This window comes from Psammomys obesus, unplaced genomic scaffold (assembly GCF_907164565.1).
Source record: "Psammomys obesus unplaced genomic scaffold, mPsaObe1.curated_primary_1811, whole genome shotgun sequence".
NCBI lineage: Eukaryota > Metazoa > Chordata > Mammalia > Rodentia > Muridae > Psammomys > Psammomys obesus.
The window spans coordinates 23,341,773-23,361,623 of NW_026585894.1; the positions used below are offsets into that span (position 1 = coordinate 23,341,773).

At 35.9% G+C, this 19,851-nt stretch overlaps 1 protein-coding gene across 1 annotated transcript in view; it reads left to right on the forward strand.

The window, feature by feature from the left end:
* Nucleotides 1–19,851, forward strand: part of LOC129670983 (cilia and flagella-associated protein 47-like) — a 446,637-nt gene that overhangs the window by 287,577 nt on the left and 139,209 nt on the right. The window contains 4 exon segments of the mRNA XM_055599611.1: nt 11,635–11,743; nt 13,276–13,502; nt 15,405–15,592; nt 18,903–19,128. Coding sequence (XP_055455586.1) covers nt 11,635–11,743; nt 13,276–13,502; nt 15,405–15,592; nt 18,903–19,128 — 750 coding nt within the window.

Consider the following 19,851-nt stretch of genomic DNA (forward strand, 5'->3'; position numbering starts at 1 on the left):
CCCATGGCCCTCCCCAAGTCCACTGGTAGAGGAGGTTCTTCCTCCTCTTGATGACCCTAGCCTATCAGGGCTCATCAAGACTGGTTGCAATGTCCTCCTCTGTGGCCTGGTAATGCTGTTCTACCCACAGGTAGAGTTGATCAAAGAGCCAGCCACTGAGTTCATGTCAGAGACAGCCCCTGTTCTCATTACTAGGGAACCTACTTAGAGACTGAGCTGCCTTGGGCTACATCTGTGCAGTGGTTAAAGGTTAATACCATACATGGTCCTTGATTGGAGTATCAGTCTCAGAAAAGACCCCTGGGCCATGACTTTTTTTTTTTTTTTTGGTCTGTTGCTTTCCTTGTGGAGCTCCTGTCCCTCCAGATAGTTCAATCTCCCTCTTCTTTCATAAGATTCGGTGCACTCTGCCAAAAGTTTGGCTATGAGTCCCAGCATTTGCTTGGATACCCTGCTGGGTGGAGTATTTCAAAGGCCTTCTGTGGTAGGCTCTTGTCCTGTTCCTTGTTTTCTCCCTATTCCAATGTCTGTCCCAATTGCCTCTCTGAGTGAGGATTGATCATCTTACCCATGGTCCTCCTTCTTCCTTAGCTTCTTAAGTTGTACTATTTTGGTATATTTATACTATATTTTAAGTCTAAAGTCCACTTATAAGTGATTATATACCATGTGTGTCTTTCTGCTTCTGGGATATCTCACTCAGGATGATCTTTTCTAGTTCCCAAAATTTACCTGCAAATTTCATGATTTCCTTGTTTTTGACTGATGAGTAGTATTCTGTTATGTAAATATACCACAATTTCTGTATCCATTCCTCAGTTGAGGGGCATCTGGGAGGTTTCCAGATTCTGACTATTATAAATAAATCTACTATGAATATGGTTGAGCAATGTCCTTGTTGTATACTTGAGCATATTTTGGATATATGCTTAGGATTGCTATAGCTGGATTTGAGGAAGCAATTCCTAATTGTTTGAGAAAGTATTCCTAATTGTCTGAGAAAGCACCAGAATGATTTCCAAAGTGGTTGTACATGTTGACATTCCCACCAGCAGTGGAGGAGGATTCCCATTTCTCCACATCCTCTCCAGCATGTGTTGTCACTTGAGTTTTTGATCTTAACCATTCTGATGAGGTGTAAGGTGAAGTCTCAGGGATGTTTTGATAAACATTTCCCTGATGACTAAGGATGTTGAGCATTTCTTTAAGTGTTTCTCTCCCATTAAATTTTTTTATTGATAATTATCTGTTTAGTTCTGTACTCCATTTTAAAAATTGGATTACTTCGTTTGTTTATGTTTAACTTAAGTTCTTTATATATTCTGGATATCAGCCCTTTGTCAGATATAGGGTCGGTGAAGATCCTTTCCCAATATATAGGCTGTTGTTTTGTTCTGTTGACAGTGTTCTTTGCTTTATAGAAGATTTTCAGTTTCATGAGGTCCTATTTATTGATTGTTGATATTAGAGCCTGTGCTGTTGGTGGCCTTTTCAGGAAGTTGTCTCCTGTGCCAGTGAGTTCTAGGCTCTTTCCTGCTTTTTCTTCTAACAGATTTAGTGTGTCTGGTTTTATGTTGTAGTCTTTGATCCTCTTGGACTTCAATTTTGTGCAGGGTGATAAATATGGGTCTATTTGCATTTTTTTACATGTAGACATTCAGCTAGGCAAACACCATTTGTTGAAGATGCTGTCTTTTTTTTTTTTTTTCCATTGTAAGGCTTTGGCTTCTTTGTCAAAAATCAAGTATCTGTAGGTATGTGGTCTATTTCTGGTTCTTCTATTAGATTATATTGTTCCACTATTATCTTTCTATGCCTATATCATGCAGTTTTTATTACTACTGCTCTGTAGTACAGGTTGAGATCAGGGATGGTGATACCTTGAGACAATTTTTCGTTATACAGGAATGTTTTAGCAATTCTGTTTTGTTTGTTTGTTTGTTTGTTTGTTTTTCCATATGAAATTGAGAATTGTTCTTTCAAGATCTATTAAAAATTGTGTTAATATTTTGCTGGGAACTGTTTTGAATCTATAGATTGCTTTTGGCTGGATGGCCAATTTCGCTATGTTAATCTTTCATATTCATGAGCATGGGAGTTCTTTCCACCTTCTGATATCTTCAATTTCTTTCTTCAAAGACTTGATTTATTTTTTCAAACAGGTCTTTCACTTGCTTGGTTAGAATCACAACAATGTATTTTATGTTATTTGTGCCTATTGTAAAGGGTGATGTTTCCCTAACATTTTTCTCAGCCTTTTTGTCTTTCATATACAGAAGGGCTACAGATTTTTTTGAGTGGATTTTGTATCTGGCCACTTTGCTGACGGTGTTTATCTGCTGAAGGAGCTCTCTTGTTGAATTTTTGGGGTCACTCATATATACTATTTTCATATCATCTGCAAATAGTGATACTTTGACTTCTTCCATTCTGATTCGTATCCCCTTGATCTCCTTTAGTTGTTTTACTGCTCTAGCTAGGACTTCAAGGACTGATGTTGAAGAGACATGGAGAGATTGGGCAGCATTGCCTCATCCCGGATTTTAGTGGGAGTGATTTAAGTTTCTCTCCATTTAGGTTTATGGTGGCCATAGGCTTGCTGTATATTGTCTTTATTATGTTTAGGTATGTGTCTTGTATCCCTGACCTCTCCAAGACTTTAAAAGTGAATGTGTGTTGGATTATTTCAAATGCATTTGGCATCTAAGGAGATGATCATGTGGTTTTCCTTCTTCAGATTTTTTTATATGATGGATTATATTGATCGATTTTCATATATTGGTCCACTACTGCCTGCTTGGGATGAAGCCTACATGGTCGTGGTGAATGGTACTTTTTATGTGTTCTTGGATTTGGTTTGCAAGGATTTATTTTTATTTTTTTATTTTTTATTTAACTTTTATTAATTACACTTTATTCATTTTGGATCCCCCCATAAGCCTCTCCCTCCTCCCCTCCCGATCCCACCCTACCTCCCCTTTCTTCATGCATGCCCCTCCCCAAGTCCACTGATAGGGGAGGTCCTCCTCACCTTCTTTCTGATCTTAGTCTATCAGTTCTCATCAGAAGTGGCTGCATTGTCAGGGTTCTAGGTTATCTCTATGAATAATCCTTGGTTGGAGTATGAGTCTCTGGGAAGTTCCCTGTGTTCAAATTTTCTTGTTCTGTTGCTCTCCTTGTGGAGTTGCTGTCCTCTCCAGCTCTTACTATTTCCCACTTCTTACATAAAATTCCATTCACTCTGCCCAACAGTTGGCCATCAGGCTCAGCATCTGCTTTGACAGTCTGCACGGCAGAGGCTTTCAGAGGCCCTCTGTGGCAGGTTCTGAGGTTGTTTCCTGTTTTCTTCTTCTGGCTCTCAGAGGTCCTCTGTAGCAGGTTCGTAGGTTGTTTCCTGTTTTCTTTTTCTTCTGGTGTCCAGTCTCTTTGCCTTTCAGGGTGGGGATTGAACATTTTAGTTAGGGTCCTCTCTTTTGCTTAGTTTGTTTAGATGTACAGATTTTAGTGGGTTTATTCTATGTTGTATGTTTATATGAGTGAGTATATACCGTGTGTGTCTTTTTGCTTCTGAGACAGCTCACTCAAGATGATCCTTTCCAGGTCCCACCATTTACCTGCAAATTTCATGATTTCCTTATTTTTCATTGCTGAGTAATACTCCATTGTATAGATGTACCATAGTTTCTGCATCCATGTTGAGGGGCATTAGGGCTGTTTCCAGCTTCTGGCTATTACAAATAAAGCTGCTACAAACATGGTTGAGCAAATGTCCTTTTTGTGTACTTGAGCCTCTTTTGGATATATACCTAGGAGTGGTATGGCTGGATCTTGAGGAAGCGCTATTCCTAGTTGTCTGAGAAAGCGCCAGATTGATTTCCAGAGTGGTTGTACAAGTTTTTTTTTTTGAGTATTTATGCATTACTGTTCGTAAGAGAGATAGGTCTGAAATTCTCTTGCATACATTCTGATATGGTTTTTCCCAAATACTGTCATTCCATTTCTTATGACATGAATATTTTTATAAATATTACAAAAAATACAAAATACATAAAGGGAAGGAACATACTGTTCTTACAAACATAAAACTAACAAAAGATTTTTAACATGCCTATTGTAAGAGAAAGGTAGGAAATGAGTAAGAGATGGACTAGAATTTCCACTTGCAAGCAGCTTATGCAAGTTTTTTTTTTTGTAAATTGAGATTTTGTTCTTCATTTTAATTCCAGGAAAACTGTATGCAATCCAAGATATGAAATTATTAAGACTATGGAATACATACTTTCCTAATGTGGGTTAACATAGGTTATTTCTTAGGCTGGCTATAGACATATTAATTATATAAATGTGGAAGTGGATGGAAGTGATTTTTTTTTGTTTGTTTGTACTCCACACCTGCCAGGGGCTGCCCTTTCCTCACACAAACCTGGAATAACCAAAAGGTCTTGTCTGAAATAAACTAAATGCAGTGGGCTGCATAGCATGGGACCTCTTCTCCTTTTATCTGATCCTGGTTTATCAGGTATCTTCAGGACTAGCTGCAAAGTCCTCCTATGTGACCTACCAGGGCTGTTCCTCCCTTGGGGGAGAGGGTCAAAGAACCTGCCATTAATTTCATGTCACAAACAGTCCCTGTTCCCCTTACTAAGAAAACCCACTTGGTTACTGAGTTACCATGGGTAACATCCTAGCAGAGGTTCTAGGTTATATCCATACATGGTCCTTGGTTGGAGAAACAGTCTCATAAAAGACCCCTGTGCCCAGATATATTTTGTCCTTGTGGAGCTTCTGTCCTCTCCAGGTCATACTAACTCCCCCTTCTTTCATATGATTACCTGCACTTTGCCAAAGAATTGATTATGAGTCTTAATATCTGCTTTGATACACTGTTAAGTAGAGTCTTTCAGAGGCCCTTCGTGGTAGGCTCCTGTCCTGTTGCTTGATTTCTCCTACATCCAATGTCCATCCCATTTGTCTTTCTAAGTGAGGATTGATCATCTTACCCTGGGTCCTCTTTCTTGTTTATCTTCTTTAGGTGTATAGATTTCAGTATGTTTATCCTATCTTATAGGTCTATATTAGTGAGTATATACCATGTGTGTATTTCTGCTTTTGGGATACCTCACTCAGGCTGATCATTTCTAGGTCCCACCATTTGCCTGAAAATTTCATGATTTCCTTGTTTTTAATTGCAGAGTAGGATTCTATTGTGTAAAAGTACTGCAATTTCTGTATCTATTCCTCAACTGAGGGACATCTGGGTTGTTTTCAGGTTCTGGCTATTACAAATAAAGCTGCTACAAACATAGTTGAGCAAATGTCCTTGTTGTGTTCTTGAGCATCTTTTGGATATATGTCTAGGAGTGGTATACCTGGATCTTGAGGAAGCACTATTCCTCATTGTCTGAGAAAGCACCAGATTGATTTACAAAGTGGTTGTACAAGTTTGCATTCCCACCAGCAATGTAGGAGGGTACTGCTTTCTCCACAACCTCTCTAGCATGTGTTGTCACTTGAGTTTTTTTATCAAAGCTATTCTGATGGGTGTCAGGAGAAATCTCAGGGTTGTTTTGATTTGCATCTCTCTGATGGCTAAGGTCGTCGAGCATTTCTTAAGTGTTACTCTGCCATTCGATATTCCTCTACTAAGAATTCTCTGTTTAGCTCTGTACCACATTTTTTAAATCGGATTGCTTGATTTGCTGCTTTTTAACTTCTTTAGTTCTTTATATATTCTGGATATCAGCCCTCTGTCAAATATAGGGTTGGTGATGATCCTTTCCCAGTCTGTAGGCTGTCATTTTGTTTTGATGACTATGTCCATTGCTTTACAGAAGGTTTTCACTTTCATGAGATCCCGTTTATCAATTCTTGCTCTTAGAGCCTGTGCTGATGGTGTTCTGTTCAGGACGTTGTCTCCTGTGCCAATGAGTTCCAATGTCTTACCCACTTTTTCTTCTAACTGACTTAGTGTATCTGGTTTTATGTTGAGATCTTTGATCCCCTTGGACTTTAGTTTTGTACAAGGTGATAAGTATGGATCTATTTTCATTTTTCTGCATGTAGACATCCAGTTGGACCAGCACCATTTGTTGACAATGCTGTCTTTTTTCCATTGAATAGTTTTGGCTTCTTTGTCAAAAATCAAGTATCCGTAAGTGTGTGGGTTTATTTGTGGGTCTTCTATTCAGTTCCATTGATCCACTATTCTATTTCTATGCCAATACCATGTGGTTTTCATTACTAATGCTCTGTAGTATAGCTTGAGATCAGGGATGGAGATGCCTCCAGATGATCTGTTATTGTACAGGATCGTTTTTGACATTCTGGTTTTTTGTTTGTTTGTTTGTTTGTTTCTACATATGAGGATAATAATTTTCTCTCAAGGTCTATAAAGAATAGTGTTTAAATTTTGATGGGAATTGCATTGAATCTGTAGATTGCTTTTGGCAGGATAGCCATTTTCACTGTGTTAATCTTGCCAATCCATGAGCATGGGAGATCTTTCCATCTTCTGATATCTTCTTCGATTTCTTTCTTCAGAGACTTGAAGTTTTTCTCATACAGGTCTTTCATTTGCTTGGTTCGAGTCACTCCAAGGTAATTTATGCTATTAGTAGCTATTGTGAATGGTGTTGTTTCCCTAATTTCTTTCTCATCTCTTTTGTCTTTGGTATACAGGAGGTTTTCTGATTTTTTTTTTTGAGTTAATTTTGTATCCAGCCACTTTGCCGAAGTTTTTTTTATCAGGTGAAGAAGTTCTTTGGTTGAATTTTGGGGGTCGCTCATGTATACTATCATATCATGTGTGAATAGTGAAATTTTGACCTCTTCTGTTCCACTTTGTATCCCTTGGTCTCCTTTATTTGTCTTATTGCTCTAGCTAGGACTTCAAGTACTAAATTGAAGAGATATGTAGAGAGTGGGCAGCCTTGTCTTGTCCCTGATTTTAGTGGGATTGGTTTGAGTTTCTCTCCATTGAGTTTGATGTTGGCTATAGGCTTGCTGTATAATGCCTTTATTATACTTAGGTATGTGCCTTGTATCCTTGATCTCTCCAAGACTTTAAACATGAATGGGTGTTAGATTTTGTCAAATGCTTTTTTGGCATCTAAGGAGATGATTATGCTAACACCAATACTCCTAAAACTATTCCACAAAATAGAAACAGAACGAACATTACCAAACTTATTTTATGAAGCCACAGTCACCTTGATACCTAAACCACATAAAGACGCATCAAAAAAAAAAAAAAAAAAAAAAAAGAACTTCAGACCTATCCCTTTTATGGACATTGATGTAAATACTCAATAAAATACTGGCAAGCTGAGTCCAAGAACACATAAAAGATATCATCCACCATGACCAAGTAGGCTTCATCCCAGGCATGCAAGGGTGGTTCAATATACGGAAATCCATCCATGTGATCCACCATATTAACAAATTGAAGGAGAAAATCTGCAAGTACTAATTTTTTTTTAAATCTTGACAACATAAAATAAACGGAGTCTACATAGATCAAGATGTAGGGAGTCAAATGAATGGAATTTCGTTGTGTGGATTGTTCAAGAATCATCTGCAGGCAAATAGGCATCTCATTGGACTTTGTGATCAACTTCTCTCCTTCACGGTTGAGAGAAAGAGAATAAACCATTGTACATGAATATCTTGCTTTTAAAAACATGGGGAATATAAAACTGTCGTATAGTTCTCAATTCCCTTCATTTCAAAATAATATTAACATAAATCAGTCATAATGTGGAATGATATATCCAGATTGTTTGTACATACTGTAGAGAAGGGCACAAATGGATGGAACTAGAAATTGTATTTTGCTCCCATTTTCAATAGCATAGCAAAATAGTTTAATGAATATAAGGAAGAGAGTCCCAATGACCACACACTTTTATCCATGTTTCATTATCTTTATAATGTTAACTGCCTATTTTTGAAAAGACTAATGGTAGCATGTTATTGAAAATATTTTAATTTCTTTTTATTTTATTTTATTTTCAAAGTTTTATTTATTTATTTATTTATCTATTTATCTATCTATTTATTTATTTATTTATTTATTACAATTTATTCACTTTGTATCCCTGCTGTATCCTCCTCCCTTGTATCCTCCCAGTCCCAGCTATCCTCCCTCTTCTCCCCTATGCCCTTTCCTTAGTTTTTTGATAGGTTTCATGCCGCCTGGCTTCATCATCTTCCTCTGTGGCCTGTCAAGGCTGCAACCCCCAGTGGGAGTTGATCAAATTGCCGGCCACTAAGTTCATGTCAGAGACAGACCCTGTACCCCTTACTTGGAAACCCACTTGGAAAATGAGGAGCCTGTGGGCTTCCTTTTAACAAGGGATCTAGGTCCTCTCCATGCATGGTCTTTAGCTGGAGTATCAGTCTCTGTAGGCACCCCTGAGCCCAGGTATTTTGGCTCTGTTGCTCTCCTTGTGGAGTTCCTGTCCCCTCCAGGTCTTTCGATCTTCCTCTTTTTCCAGTAGGGTTCCTGTACTCTGCTCAACGTTTGGCTTTGAGCTTCAATATCTCTTTTGATACTCTGGTGGGTAGAGTCTTTCAGAGGCCCTCTATAATAGGCTCCTGTCCTTTTCCCTGTGTTCTACTTCCAATGTCTTTCCTACTTCATCTTCTGAATGAGGATTAAGCATCCCTAGGGTCTTCCTTGATGTTTTAAGATTAAAGATTTTAGTATGTTTATCCTATATTATATGGCTATTATTCACTTGTGAGTATATACCATATGTGTCTTTATGCTTCTGGGTTACCTCATTCACCTTTACTACTTCTGTCCATTTGCCTGCAAATCATGTTTTCCTTGTTTTTAATTGCTGAGTAGTATTCCATTATGTAGATGTACCACAATTTCTGTGTCCATTCCTCTGTTGATGGACATCTAGGCTTTTTTCAGATTCTGACTATTATAAATAAAGCTGCTATGAGCATAGCTGAGCAAATGTCCTTATTTAATGGTGAGGTATCTTTTGGGTATAGGCCTAGGAGTGGTATAACAGGATCTTGAGATGACACTATTCCTAATTGTATGAGAAAGCGCCAGATGGATTTCCAAAGTGGTTGTACAAGGTTACATTCCCACCAGCAATGGAGGAGGGTTCCCCTTTCTCCACAACCTCTCCAACATGCATTATCTCTTGAGTTTTTGATCTTAGCCATTCTAAAGGGTGTGAGGTGAAATCTCAGGTTCATTTTGGTTTGCATCTCCCGAATGACTAAGGATGTTGAACATTTCTTTATGTGTTTCTCTGCCATTCAACATTCCTCTGTTGAGAAATCTCTGTTTATCTCTGTACCCCATTTTTTAATTGGATTACATTGTTTGTTGGTGTTTAACTTCTTGAGTTCTTTATATATTCTGGATATTCGCCCTCTGTCAGATGTAGGGTTGGTGAAGAACTTTTCCCTGTCTTTAGGCTGTTGTTTGTTCTGTTTACAGTGTCATTTGCTCTTTAATGTCAAAAATTTCAATATCTAGTCAGTGTTGAAATTTCCTAATTGCCTCATGATTCTATGTTTATTCCTTAATTTATTATTCTTTGTTGAATCAGGATCTAATAATACCTCTCCAGTGTGATTTTCTGGTATGTCTTTAGTGGAAGCTCTTCAAATTGTTTTCATTTATGTTCTAGGCCTCTAAACACACCAATTGTACAGAGAAGGAAAATGGAACTCAGAGACCTAGAAAACTTTCCTGAGACTGAATAGCTACTAACCAAATAAAGCAAGCATGCTCACCACTTTTTGATTTCTCAGTGTATCCTGTTGGTGGCCGTGCATGGTTCTCACCTTTATTTTAGCTTTACATATTTAACAGTATTTTCTAATCTAATAGTGTGTCCTAAAATATTTCAGGTGCTCATCGTCTGCTCATTTTTAAAATATACATTTTAAAAATAGACTCATAGATTCATATGGTATAAAATAAGTATAAGAAACTTATTGTTATTGTGCTGTTACAGTATTGTGACAAAGTTTCTCTCATGTTGGCATACTCAATTTAAGATTGCCTCCTAGATCTTACTGTTTCCCACTTCTTTCATAAGATTCCCTGCACTCTGCCCAAAGGTTGCCCATAAGTCTCAGCATTTGCACTGATAGTCTGCAGGGCAGAGACTTTCAGAGGTCCTCTGTGTCAGGCTCCTGACTTGTTCCCTCTTTTCTCCTTCTTCTGATGCCCATCCTCTTTGCCTTTCTGGATAGGAATTGAACATTTTAGCAAGAGTCCTCCCTCTTGATTAGTTTCTTTAGGTGTACAGATTTTAGTAGGTTTATCCTATATTATATGTCTATATGAGTGCCTATATACCATGTATGTCTTTCTGCTTCTGGGATAGCTCACGCAGGATGATCTTTTCCAGATCCCACCAAGACAGGAACTCCACAAGGAAAGCAACAGAACCAAAAAATCTGAGCACAAGGGGTCTTTCCTGAGACTCATACTCCAACCAAGGACTATGCATGGAGATAACCTAAGACCCCTGCACAGATGTAGCCAATGGCAGTTCAGTATCCAAGTGGGTTCCATTGTAGTAGGAACAGGGACTGTCTCTGACATGAACTGATTGGCCTGCTCTTTAATTACCTCCCCCTAAGGGGGAAGCATCATTACCAGGCCACAGAAGAAGACAATGCAGCCACTCCTAATGAGACCTAATTGACTAGGATCAGAAGGAAGGAAAAGAAGTCCTCCCCTATCAGTGGACTTGGGGAGGGGCATGCATGCAGAGGGTGGAGGAATGGAGGGATTGGGACTGGAGGAGGGAGGGAACCACAGGGGGAATACGAAGTAAATAAAGTGTAATAAATAAAGAATTAAAAATTAAAAAAAAAGATTGCCTCTAAGAATATTTGCAAAAAATTTCAAGGGTATCCTTATTCAACCAGTTTTCTGTGGTCATTGGTTCCAACATTGTTTGTGTCTCTAATGATTAAGGCCTCCAAGAAAGGAGGAGGAGTTGTGGGCTTGAAGATGGACTCCAGGAGCTGTGGTGCAGTCCAAGGCTTTAGGCTTTTTTGGGGGCGAGGGGAGTATATGTCAAGCAAGGGTTTTACCAGAGTCTTACCTGGTTGTTTCTGAGATCAGCAGTCCTCCAAGAAAGCAGGCAGAGTTGTGGGATCAGAAGTGGAGCACAGTCTTTGGGATGCAGTTTACCTCTGTTAGATTTGTTTTCAGGAGAGTTGGCAGGCCAGGCCTAAGGGAAGGGAGGGACTTACCTGGGGTTCCTGTTGCACGCAAGCCTTTGGAAAGCCAGCAGAGTAGTGGGACAGGAAATTGAGTGCAGGGTACGGGGTGCAGTTTATCAGTATAGGGTGTGCTATTAGGCAAGTTGGTGGACAAGGACCTGGGTCCCTGCAGGAAACCACGCAGAGTTCTGGGTCTAAAATGGAGCATGGGGGTTGAAGTGCTGTTTACCACTCTTGTCTGTGCTTTCAGGGGAGCTGACAAGGCTGTGCTTCAATTTTGCCTATATAATTAGTACATAGGTTGCTCAGAAAACTATGCAAGAAATTTCCTCGAAAGAATATAGGTTTTACTGTGACATGGCTATGCTTTATACTTTTATGAGTGCTTAAATTTAGTATTATTATGTGTTTATGTTTTAGATTGGAGATTTGATATATATTATAGAAGGAAATGGTTTGCTACCCTTGCCTTCCAGCTTTCTTTCAACAAAGCCTCAAAGTCCAATTGACTACAGCAGCTCTCTAGAAGGTATATTACACATGTTTTGTTTCATTTGATAAGGTAACAAATCAGATTATTCCTTGTATGGTCATGAAACCATTTTTATAGCAGTTTTCTCCAATATGCAACCATATTTTAGAAAGCCTCCTTCTAACTTTATTATGTTTGTATTTATGAAATAGCATTTATTTACCAATTAAAAACACAGTTGCTGTTTTGTTTTTTAAGTTTCAGATAATACAAGAAGTTATTATACCAAATATTACTGACTAAACCTAGCCATTTCTGTTTGGAAATCATTACATTCTCAAAATTTCATTTATAAATTTTATTTATAAAATTTGTATTTTATATTTATATTTATAAAATTATATAATTTCATTATAAAATTTCATTTATAATCTAGACTTCTATTCTTATGTCTAACTCTGATTACTAGCACTTAAAGAATTTGTTTATGAAACAAAGTTTTAATTTTTGCTTGTCCTTAAAGGGTATCATTTTTATCCTGTTTCCATTTCCCCTATATTATCCTTAATGAGTGTGCGAACTCATTCCAGAGATTGGAAAAATAAAAACTGAGACTGAATATGAAACCTCAGACATAAGTTTTGACTGGAAAGAAAAGGAGTTGAACGAAATGGGTATATAGTGATTTTGAAAAATCAAGGAAATTACCAACAGTACAAGAATGAGTATTTTGTATTTTTTAATTGGTTAATAATTTATTTTATTTTCATTGTAATTCTAAAGCATACCTTTTAGGTGTCAGTAAGAATTGTTTTATGGTTGGAATTATAGCTTATGTTGAAGTATCTTATATGTGCTTGAGAATACATGATCTATTAAACCAAAAAAAATAGGATGAGTATTTTGTTTTAACAATTTGGTGAGGAAATTATGATTTTTGTTAGTTTATGATAACATTTTCAAAGAAATCTCTTCCCCATGGTTAAGAAGATTTTCCTGTGTAAGATAGAAATCTGTTTTTGTTGTTGTTGTTACATTGTTTGTTTGGTAGGTTGGTTGGTTAGGCTATTTTACATGGAGATCAAATTTGTCCGTGAAGACATCCTGGTATTATCCTGTATCTGGTGAATTTTGCTCTCTTTGTTCTCTTGTGATAGGATAAGGGATAATGCACATTCTACTCATGATTAACAATAAAAGAAAGTGACTTCATTAGCTATCAGGCTTTAGTAGATTAGGTATGTGAAAATCTGTCCTACTTTGTCCTCATGAGAATTACCATTTGAACCTTACTAGGGTCACAGTGTACTAAATTTTTGATCATATTGATAGTTTTAATAAAGTGCTGTTGGAGTAAAGCTTCTCTTAGAAAATAACAGTATAGTATTTTTTTTAATTTTTGAAGTCTTATTCTTTAGTCAGTTATTTAGAATTAGTAGAAATATATTATCAGTTTATTTTTCCTCTGATTAATGAACATAACAACTAACTTTACTTTTTAAATTTTTCTAACCTCACAGTTCATGCTAGATAACAATGCTAAGGTAATAAATGTCCATTACATTAATAAATATGTTTACTTTCCCCAGAGTATAATAAGGAAGATCCAGTTCTATATTTGAACTGCAAACCACATCAAATCCTTAATTTGGACCTTAAAGTATCAGTGACTAATGAAGCTAAGGAAAAGGCTTTGGTTTTTGCAGCTCAGCAACAGATGTCAACTCTTGAGTATGAACGAAGGGCTATCACTGACACTCTGGAGAGCAGTACCATTCGTGTGGCCATTGCCCTCCTCGGACTAACCAAGATTGAGGTAAGGATAGAGAAATGATGACATTCAGTTTCTTTTGGAAAAAAAATTGTTTATTTATGTACTCATTCCTTCATTTTGTGTGTGTGTGTGTGTTTGTGCATTTGTATGGACATGTGTGCTTACACACATTTGAACCTACACATGGTGCCAGGTTAGCATATATCAGAGGGATAGCATAGGACAGTTTGCAGAAATTTGTGCTCTCCTTTTATCATGTGGGTTCCAGGGATCTATTCAGGTCATCAGTCATGGTAGCCAGTTCTTCTACCTGATAAGCTGTCTCAATGGCTCTAATTACCCTTAAAACTTTGTAGTTCAGTTATTGTATAATTATAATATTGTGTTCATTGAGAGTGATGAATACTCTCTTTTTCTAGTAGTTCAGTGGAGTTGTTACTGTAGTAAATATAAGGGCATCTGAACTAAAGTATTCTACTGTATGATTTTAATCATTGTAGTGTAGTCTTGAATTTACACTAATTGTCAATTCTGGCTGAACATTAGAATGTTCTTAGAAAGTTAAAGTAACTCCATCAAACAGACCTCTCTAGAACAACTAAATTTAAATCTTATGAAATGACTGATTGGGTACAAGTTCCCCAAGATGCTGCCTGGGATCAAATGACCAAGCTAAGTACAGATACTCTAACTATGTCCAGCTATATGATTATAGGATGGTTACTTAAACTTGTACAAGTTGCTGTTTTTATATTTTTAATATCATGATAATGGTAATTTATGAAAACTGAGATAAGTTTGTAAGATAACTGTTAAATAATGAATGTTCTGTTCATGCATAGTTGCTGTGATTAGTGTTATGATGTTATCAGAAGAAATATATTAGCATAGACTATTATTATGGCTTGAAATAATGTAAAATTTCTTCTCAGTAAGCAGACAAAATGATTCTTTAAAAGGTAAACATGCTCATATGCTCTTCTGTGCCCATTCTAGTTTTTGCTAGATAAAAGCCAATGTTCTCAGGATGCTCTAGGAATGAACTTCCTGATCAGTACCAACTTATTCCATAATCTCTGCTTTTCCATTAGAGTCTGTTTACTCACAGAATTTCTCAGAGCAGTCTTTCTTGCTTTTTCTTTCTTTCTTTTTTTTAAATCCTAGTATGCTAGACATATGTAGGTCCCTCTGGCCCTTGAATTTCCCCAGTTGTCTTTTTCATGGTGGCATAGAACCAATCCCTGAATTATTTCAGGAATTCTAGTTTAAATCCTGAGTGAATCTTTGCTTTTGAATTTGATCTGGGCATCCAAAAAGGCCTGAAACCTAATTGGTTTTATATAATAAAAAATGTCAATTGTGAAGAGAGTAGTAGCTTGGTAGATCCTGCAAATTATGTTATTGTTGGGTGTATAGACGTGAAGGCATGTAGGCTTCTACTGAAGAAATGAAGCTGTATTTCAAGGTTGCTCATTAATTGAATATTTTCCTAGCAAGACAAGTTGTCAGTCACTGTAAGCACTGAAAAAAGGGGGGCATGAGCCACTGTTAAAGATGACTTTGCAGCCAGTCCTGAAGATACCTGATAAAACAGGGCCAGATGAAAGGGGAAGAGGTCCTCTGCAATCCGTGGACTTGGAAAGAGGCAGGGAGGAGCTGAAGGAGGGGGGGTGGGGTTGGGAGGGGATAAGGGAGCGGGATACAGCTGGGATACAGTTAATAAAATGTAACTAATAATAATAAAAAAATTTAAAAAAGGAAAGAAGATGACATAACTGATAACTTGTACGGGTAAGTGATTCAGTTGTATGATAACAATTCTAAAGACATAATCTTGTTCATGCATCTTCTGTATTTTCCTCCAATAGATTTATCTGAGCATGTAATGTGTATTGGAGGTAAAATTTATGAGAATTACAATAAAATTTCAATGTTCCCTTACAGTGCCTTTTGCTCTTTAATATGTCATATTTGAAGAAGCCTAAATCCATTTTATATACCTCCGAATTGAGCCTTCCTGAACATTTTAATATACCCAGGAAAATTTACATCCCTCAGATTACAGAACCTCCAGCTCTCCATAATCAATCTCTTGAAATTAAACCTCAAATAAAAACAGGTATTCAAAACTTTTTTGATTATAATATCTAGCAGTATTACAGGTATTTAAAGGCAGGATCATACTAGAAGAAAAACTTATTTATTCATGGGTAATGTATCTTTGATATAACCATGTTCTTTATAATTTATATAATGTATTTAGTACTGGTATGCTGATGCAAGCTTTTATTATAATTGTGCTCAGGTTAATATGAATATTGATATATATGTACTGTAAAATATTAATAAGATAGTAAACATGTGACTACATATTTTGCTGAAATTTATTTACATTTTATCTATTTTAGTTTCTGTCAATTTTCCGGGTAATCCTAAGACTGTAATTTCTTAACTAGAGCGACCTTTAGTTTTATATATGATGTATTATATTTTTGGCAAAACTTATTTAAGTAAACTTTCACTTGTTGGTCTTCTGATTTTGTATTCACTGTATAATATTTAGAAGCAAAAGAGGAAATTGAAAGAAACAAATGAATGGTCTAGAAATTTTTATCCTAGTAAGCTAATATTTAAGAATATGGATGATTCAAAACACATGAACCTAACAATGAAGTTGAGACAGCTTAAAAAACAAGTAACTGTTAATGAAACTAAAGAAATGTTTAATTGTGGGCTAAGAAAACTGAATTTATATATATACATACACATATCTTAAAATCATGTGCAATAGTAAAGTAATTGGTAATCATTGATAAATCTCTTGAAAACTGTCTATAGAAATAAGAATAATGACTAGCTCACAGCAGGCAAACATGGAAGGTAATCTGCAAGCTGAAAGCTCACATTTTAATAATTATTATGTAATTTATATAGGTCAGTGATATTAATGTTATTTTACTGAGTATTACAATATGTTTGGTATTAAATCATCAAATTAATTTCAGCCAATCCATTCAGAAAGAAAAAAACATTTTTCTTGAATAATATTAATCTATTTTATCAAGAAAACTATCATTATACATGGAATACATATTCAAATTTCATTTCATAAAATTTAGTTATAAAAACATAAAATAATTACAAAGAACAAAACTGACATTAGCATGTATGACTTGTGCTTTTGGTAAAGAACTTTCCATGTGTAGTTGGAAATATGGTTAATAAATTGGTCATCTGTTTTCTGTCCATATAATTATCATAGAATAATTTTCAACAAAAGTATTTTGACAGACACATGCATACAAATTAGTATATAAGTATAGTTTTCACATTCAGTAGCTCATTATCAAACGAAGAGATTCTGTTTATTGTTTTTTTAAATCTGTTTATTGTTTTGTAGTAATACAGATAAAAATTAATTAGAAAGTTGTAAGTAACATAATATATTACTTCTTTACTTCCATGTTTGTTGCACTATTTTATATGATGGAAATTAAATAAACTAGTTTATTAAGTCATACTTTATAATTTATTTGGGATTTTAAAATTCTGAATTTTTCTCATTTTATTTTTCCATAGCAAGAATATAAATGTGAATAAGCACATCAAATTTTATGTAGATCAAACTATTATCCTCATGCTTCAAATTTTTATGGGGTTTATTTTAGATATTGCACAAAGTATCTTGAATAAAACAGTACTGACTCTCATGTAACTTTGATATGAGAAGTCTAGGTATGGCATATAATTCTCCAAATACACTCAGACTCTAAAATAAGTCATCATTGGTCCATTCTGCAACTTTTGTCAGTTCAAAATTAGTAATACCATCCCATATTCCTTTTTCTAAAACTTAAAATTGGCAAACAAAATTAACACATTTTATATAGAATACACACTGCCATTTTATGTTAACAAATAGACCACTTAGTAAATGCAGTTAATTTTAGAATTTTTCGACTCGGATTTGTGTAAGAGAAAATAATAGCACAAGATATTTGAGTCCTAACCTGGTTTCCTCTTTCCTTCAACACTAATCTGAATGGCTGTCATGTTCAGGAATATGTATACCTCAGCTTATTCTTTCTCCCTTATACTAGTAACTTCTTATTTACTCTACAATACTTACAGTCAATCAGAATGAAAATAAAATTTAAAATGTTTAATATTATTTATTACAATTTATTCACTTTGTATCCTGATTCTAGCCCCCTCCCTCATCTCCTCCATTTCCCATTCTCCCTTCTTCTTCCTCCCCATGCCCACTAGTCCACTGCTAGAGGCGGTTCTGCGCCCCTACTATTTGACCTTAAACTATCAGGTCTCATCGGAACTGTCTGGATCCTCTTTCTCTGTAGCCTAGTTAGGCCACCTTGCCAGGGTGAGGTGATCAAAAAGCAGACAACACCCCTAGTCATCAAGGAAATGCAAGTCAAAACGATCCTGAAATTTCACCTTACAACCATCAGAATGGCTAATATCAAAAATTCAAGTGACAACACATGCTGGAGAGATCATTTTGATTGCTCTCTGACCACCTCCCCCTGGCAAGGTAACCTAACTAAGCCACAGAGAGGATCCACATAGTCCTGATGAAACCTGATAGGGTAGGGTCAAATAGGAGGGGAGAAGGACCTCTCTTATCAGTGGACTAGGGGAGGGATATAGGGGAGAAAAAGGGAGGGAAGGTGCCACTGCGAGGAGATGAGGGAGTGGGCTATGCTGCAGTCAGGATACAAAGTGAATAAATTGTAATTAGTAATCATCATCATCATCATCATCATCATCATCATCATCTAAAATATAAAACGAATATTTTTATAAATTCTAACACAATGATTTTTATTTTAATTTGGACAGAAAGGAGCCTAACTTTATATTTTAGAGTTTTGCGATTAATATTTGGATTCTAATATAGACATAAGAATACCCTTGGCTTTCTCTTTAATGTCAAACATTAGTTCCTGGGTATTTATATCAGGTTCTCAAATTGAAAAGTATATGGGTTATTTATGGAAGAGAACATCAAGGTAATACTGGATCATCCATGTAAATTCTTCATTTATTCTCTCATTGTGAGTTAAATGGAGCCATTTGGCTGTCTCTGACCAATCAAATATTTTATGTTAATTTAATATTAAACACTGAAAGTCACTTGAAATACCCATTTCTCTTCCCCTGACTTGTTATCCAAAATGTAAAGTAAAAGCAACATAGGGATATCTTTTAAAACATGGAGGTCCTATTGACTTTTTAGGATGGAATATCTCTTCCACAAAATTATGAAAGACATCTTCTCCCATTCAAAAATGTGTCTGTGTGATAAGATGTAGACAGAATATGAAATGTTAAAGATACCTAGTATATTATTTGTAGATACAATTTCACAGAATAATGTTAAATATATATTACCAAAGATGATTTTAGGTCTTAAATTTAAAATGACTACTGCCTTTAAAATATTTTCCTACCTTTAGAAGGACCTGCTTCAATTCCTCTACGATTTGCTCCTCTTGGGCCTGGAAGATACCCTTGTAAACTTTTGTTGGAATCAAAATATGATGTACGTGTGTATGTACTTGAAGGTATAGTAAATGAAGAAGAACCAGAGGCTGAATTTTTCTTTAAAACACCAGTATTTGAGCCACTTATACAGCATATCCCAATAGTGAGTGAAAACTTTTTTGTTGTGACTTTATTTTCATATACTAGTGGAGAACCTGGCCATAATATATGGTTCTGTATGAATACTGACCAACATAAAGAAAAAATTATATTACATATATATTTGAGAAAATGAATTTTGTTTTAGTTTTGGCACAAACTGGAACCATTCTTAGGCTGTTTCTACCTTGCCTGTGCAGAATTTCATATTTATAATAAAGATTTACTAACAGCCAGGAAATAAACATTTGTATATTTAACTGTGGACTCCTGTTACTTGTCCTGAAGTGAAGAAGCATTTCTTCTAGTATCAGAGGCCAGGACTTGTAGAGGTGAACAATTTCTCCTCCAGTTTCATGTGTTCTGTAGAAAGTTACGACTGACAAAAACAGTGTAAAAATATCCAAATATTTAGAGGTCATTGCATAGATCAGGAGATTTTCTTTTTAGTACACTCAGATTGATATGTCTAAATATTTATACTTTTAATCTACGTTTAAATATGTGTGTGTGTGTGTGTGTGTGTGTGTGTGTGTGTGTGTGTGTGTGTGTATTATTGAACATATTAGCAGGGAGAAAAATACAAATGTATTGCCATTCAGAAACGTGGAAACCATAGACAAGCTCACCAGAGGAACAACATACCCGCAGTTGATATAGAAGAAGAAAGAAATGATTGGATTGTGGATATCTAGAGAAGGGAGGTTGCAACTGGCTAGAAAGTTTG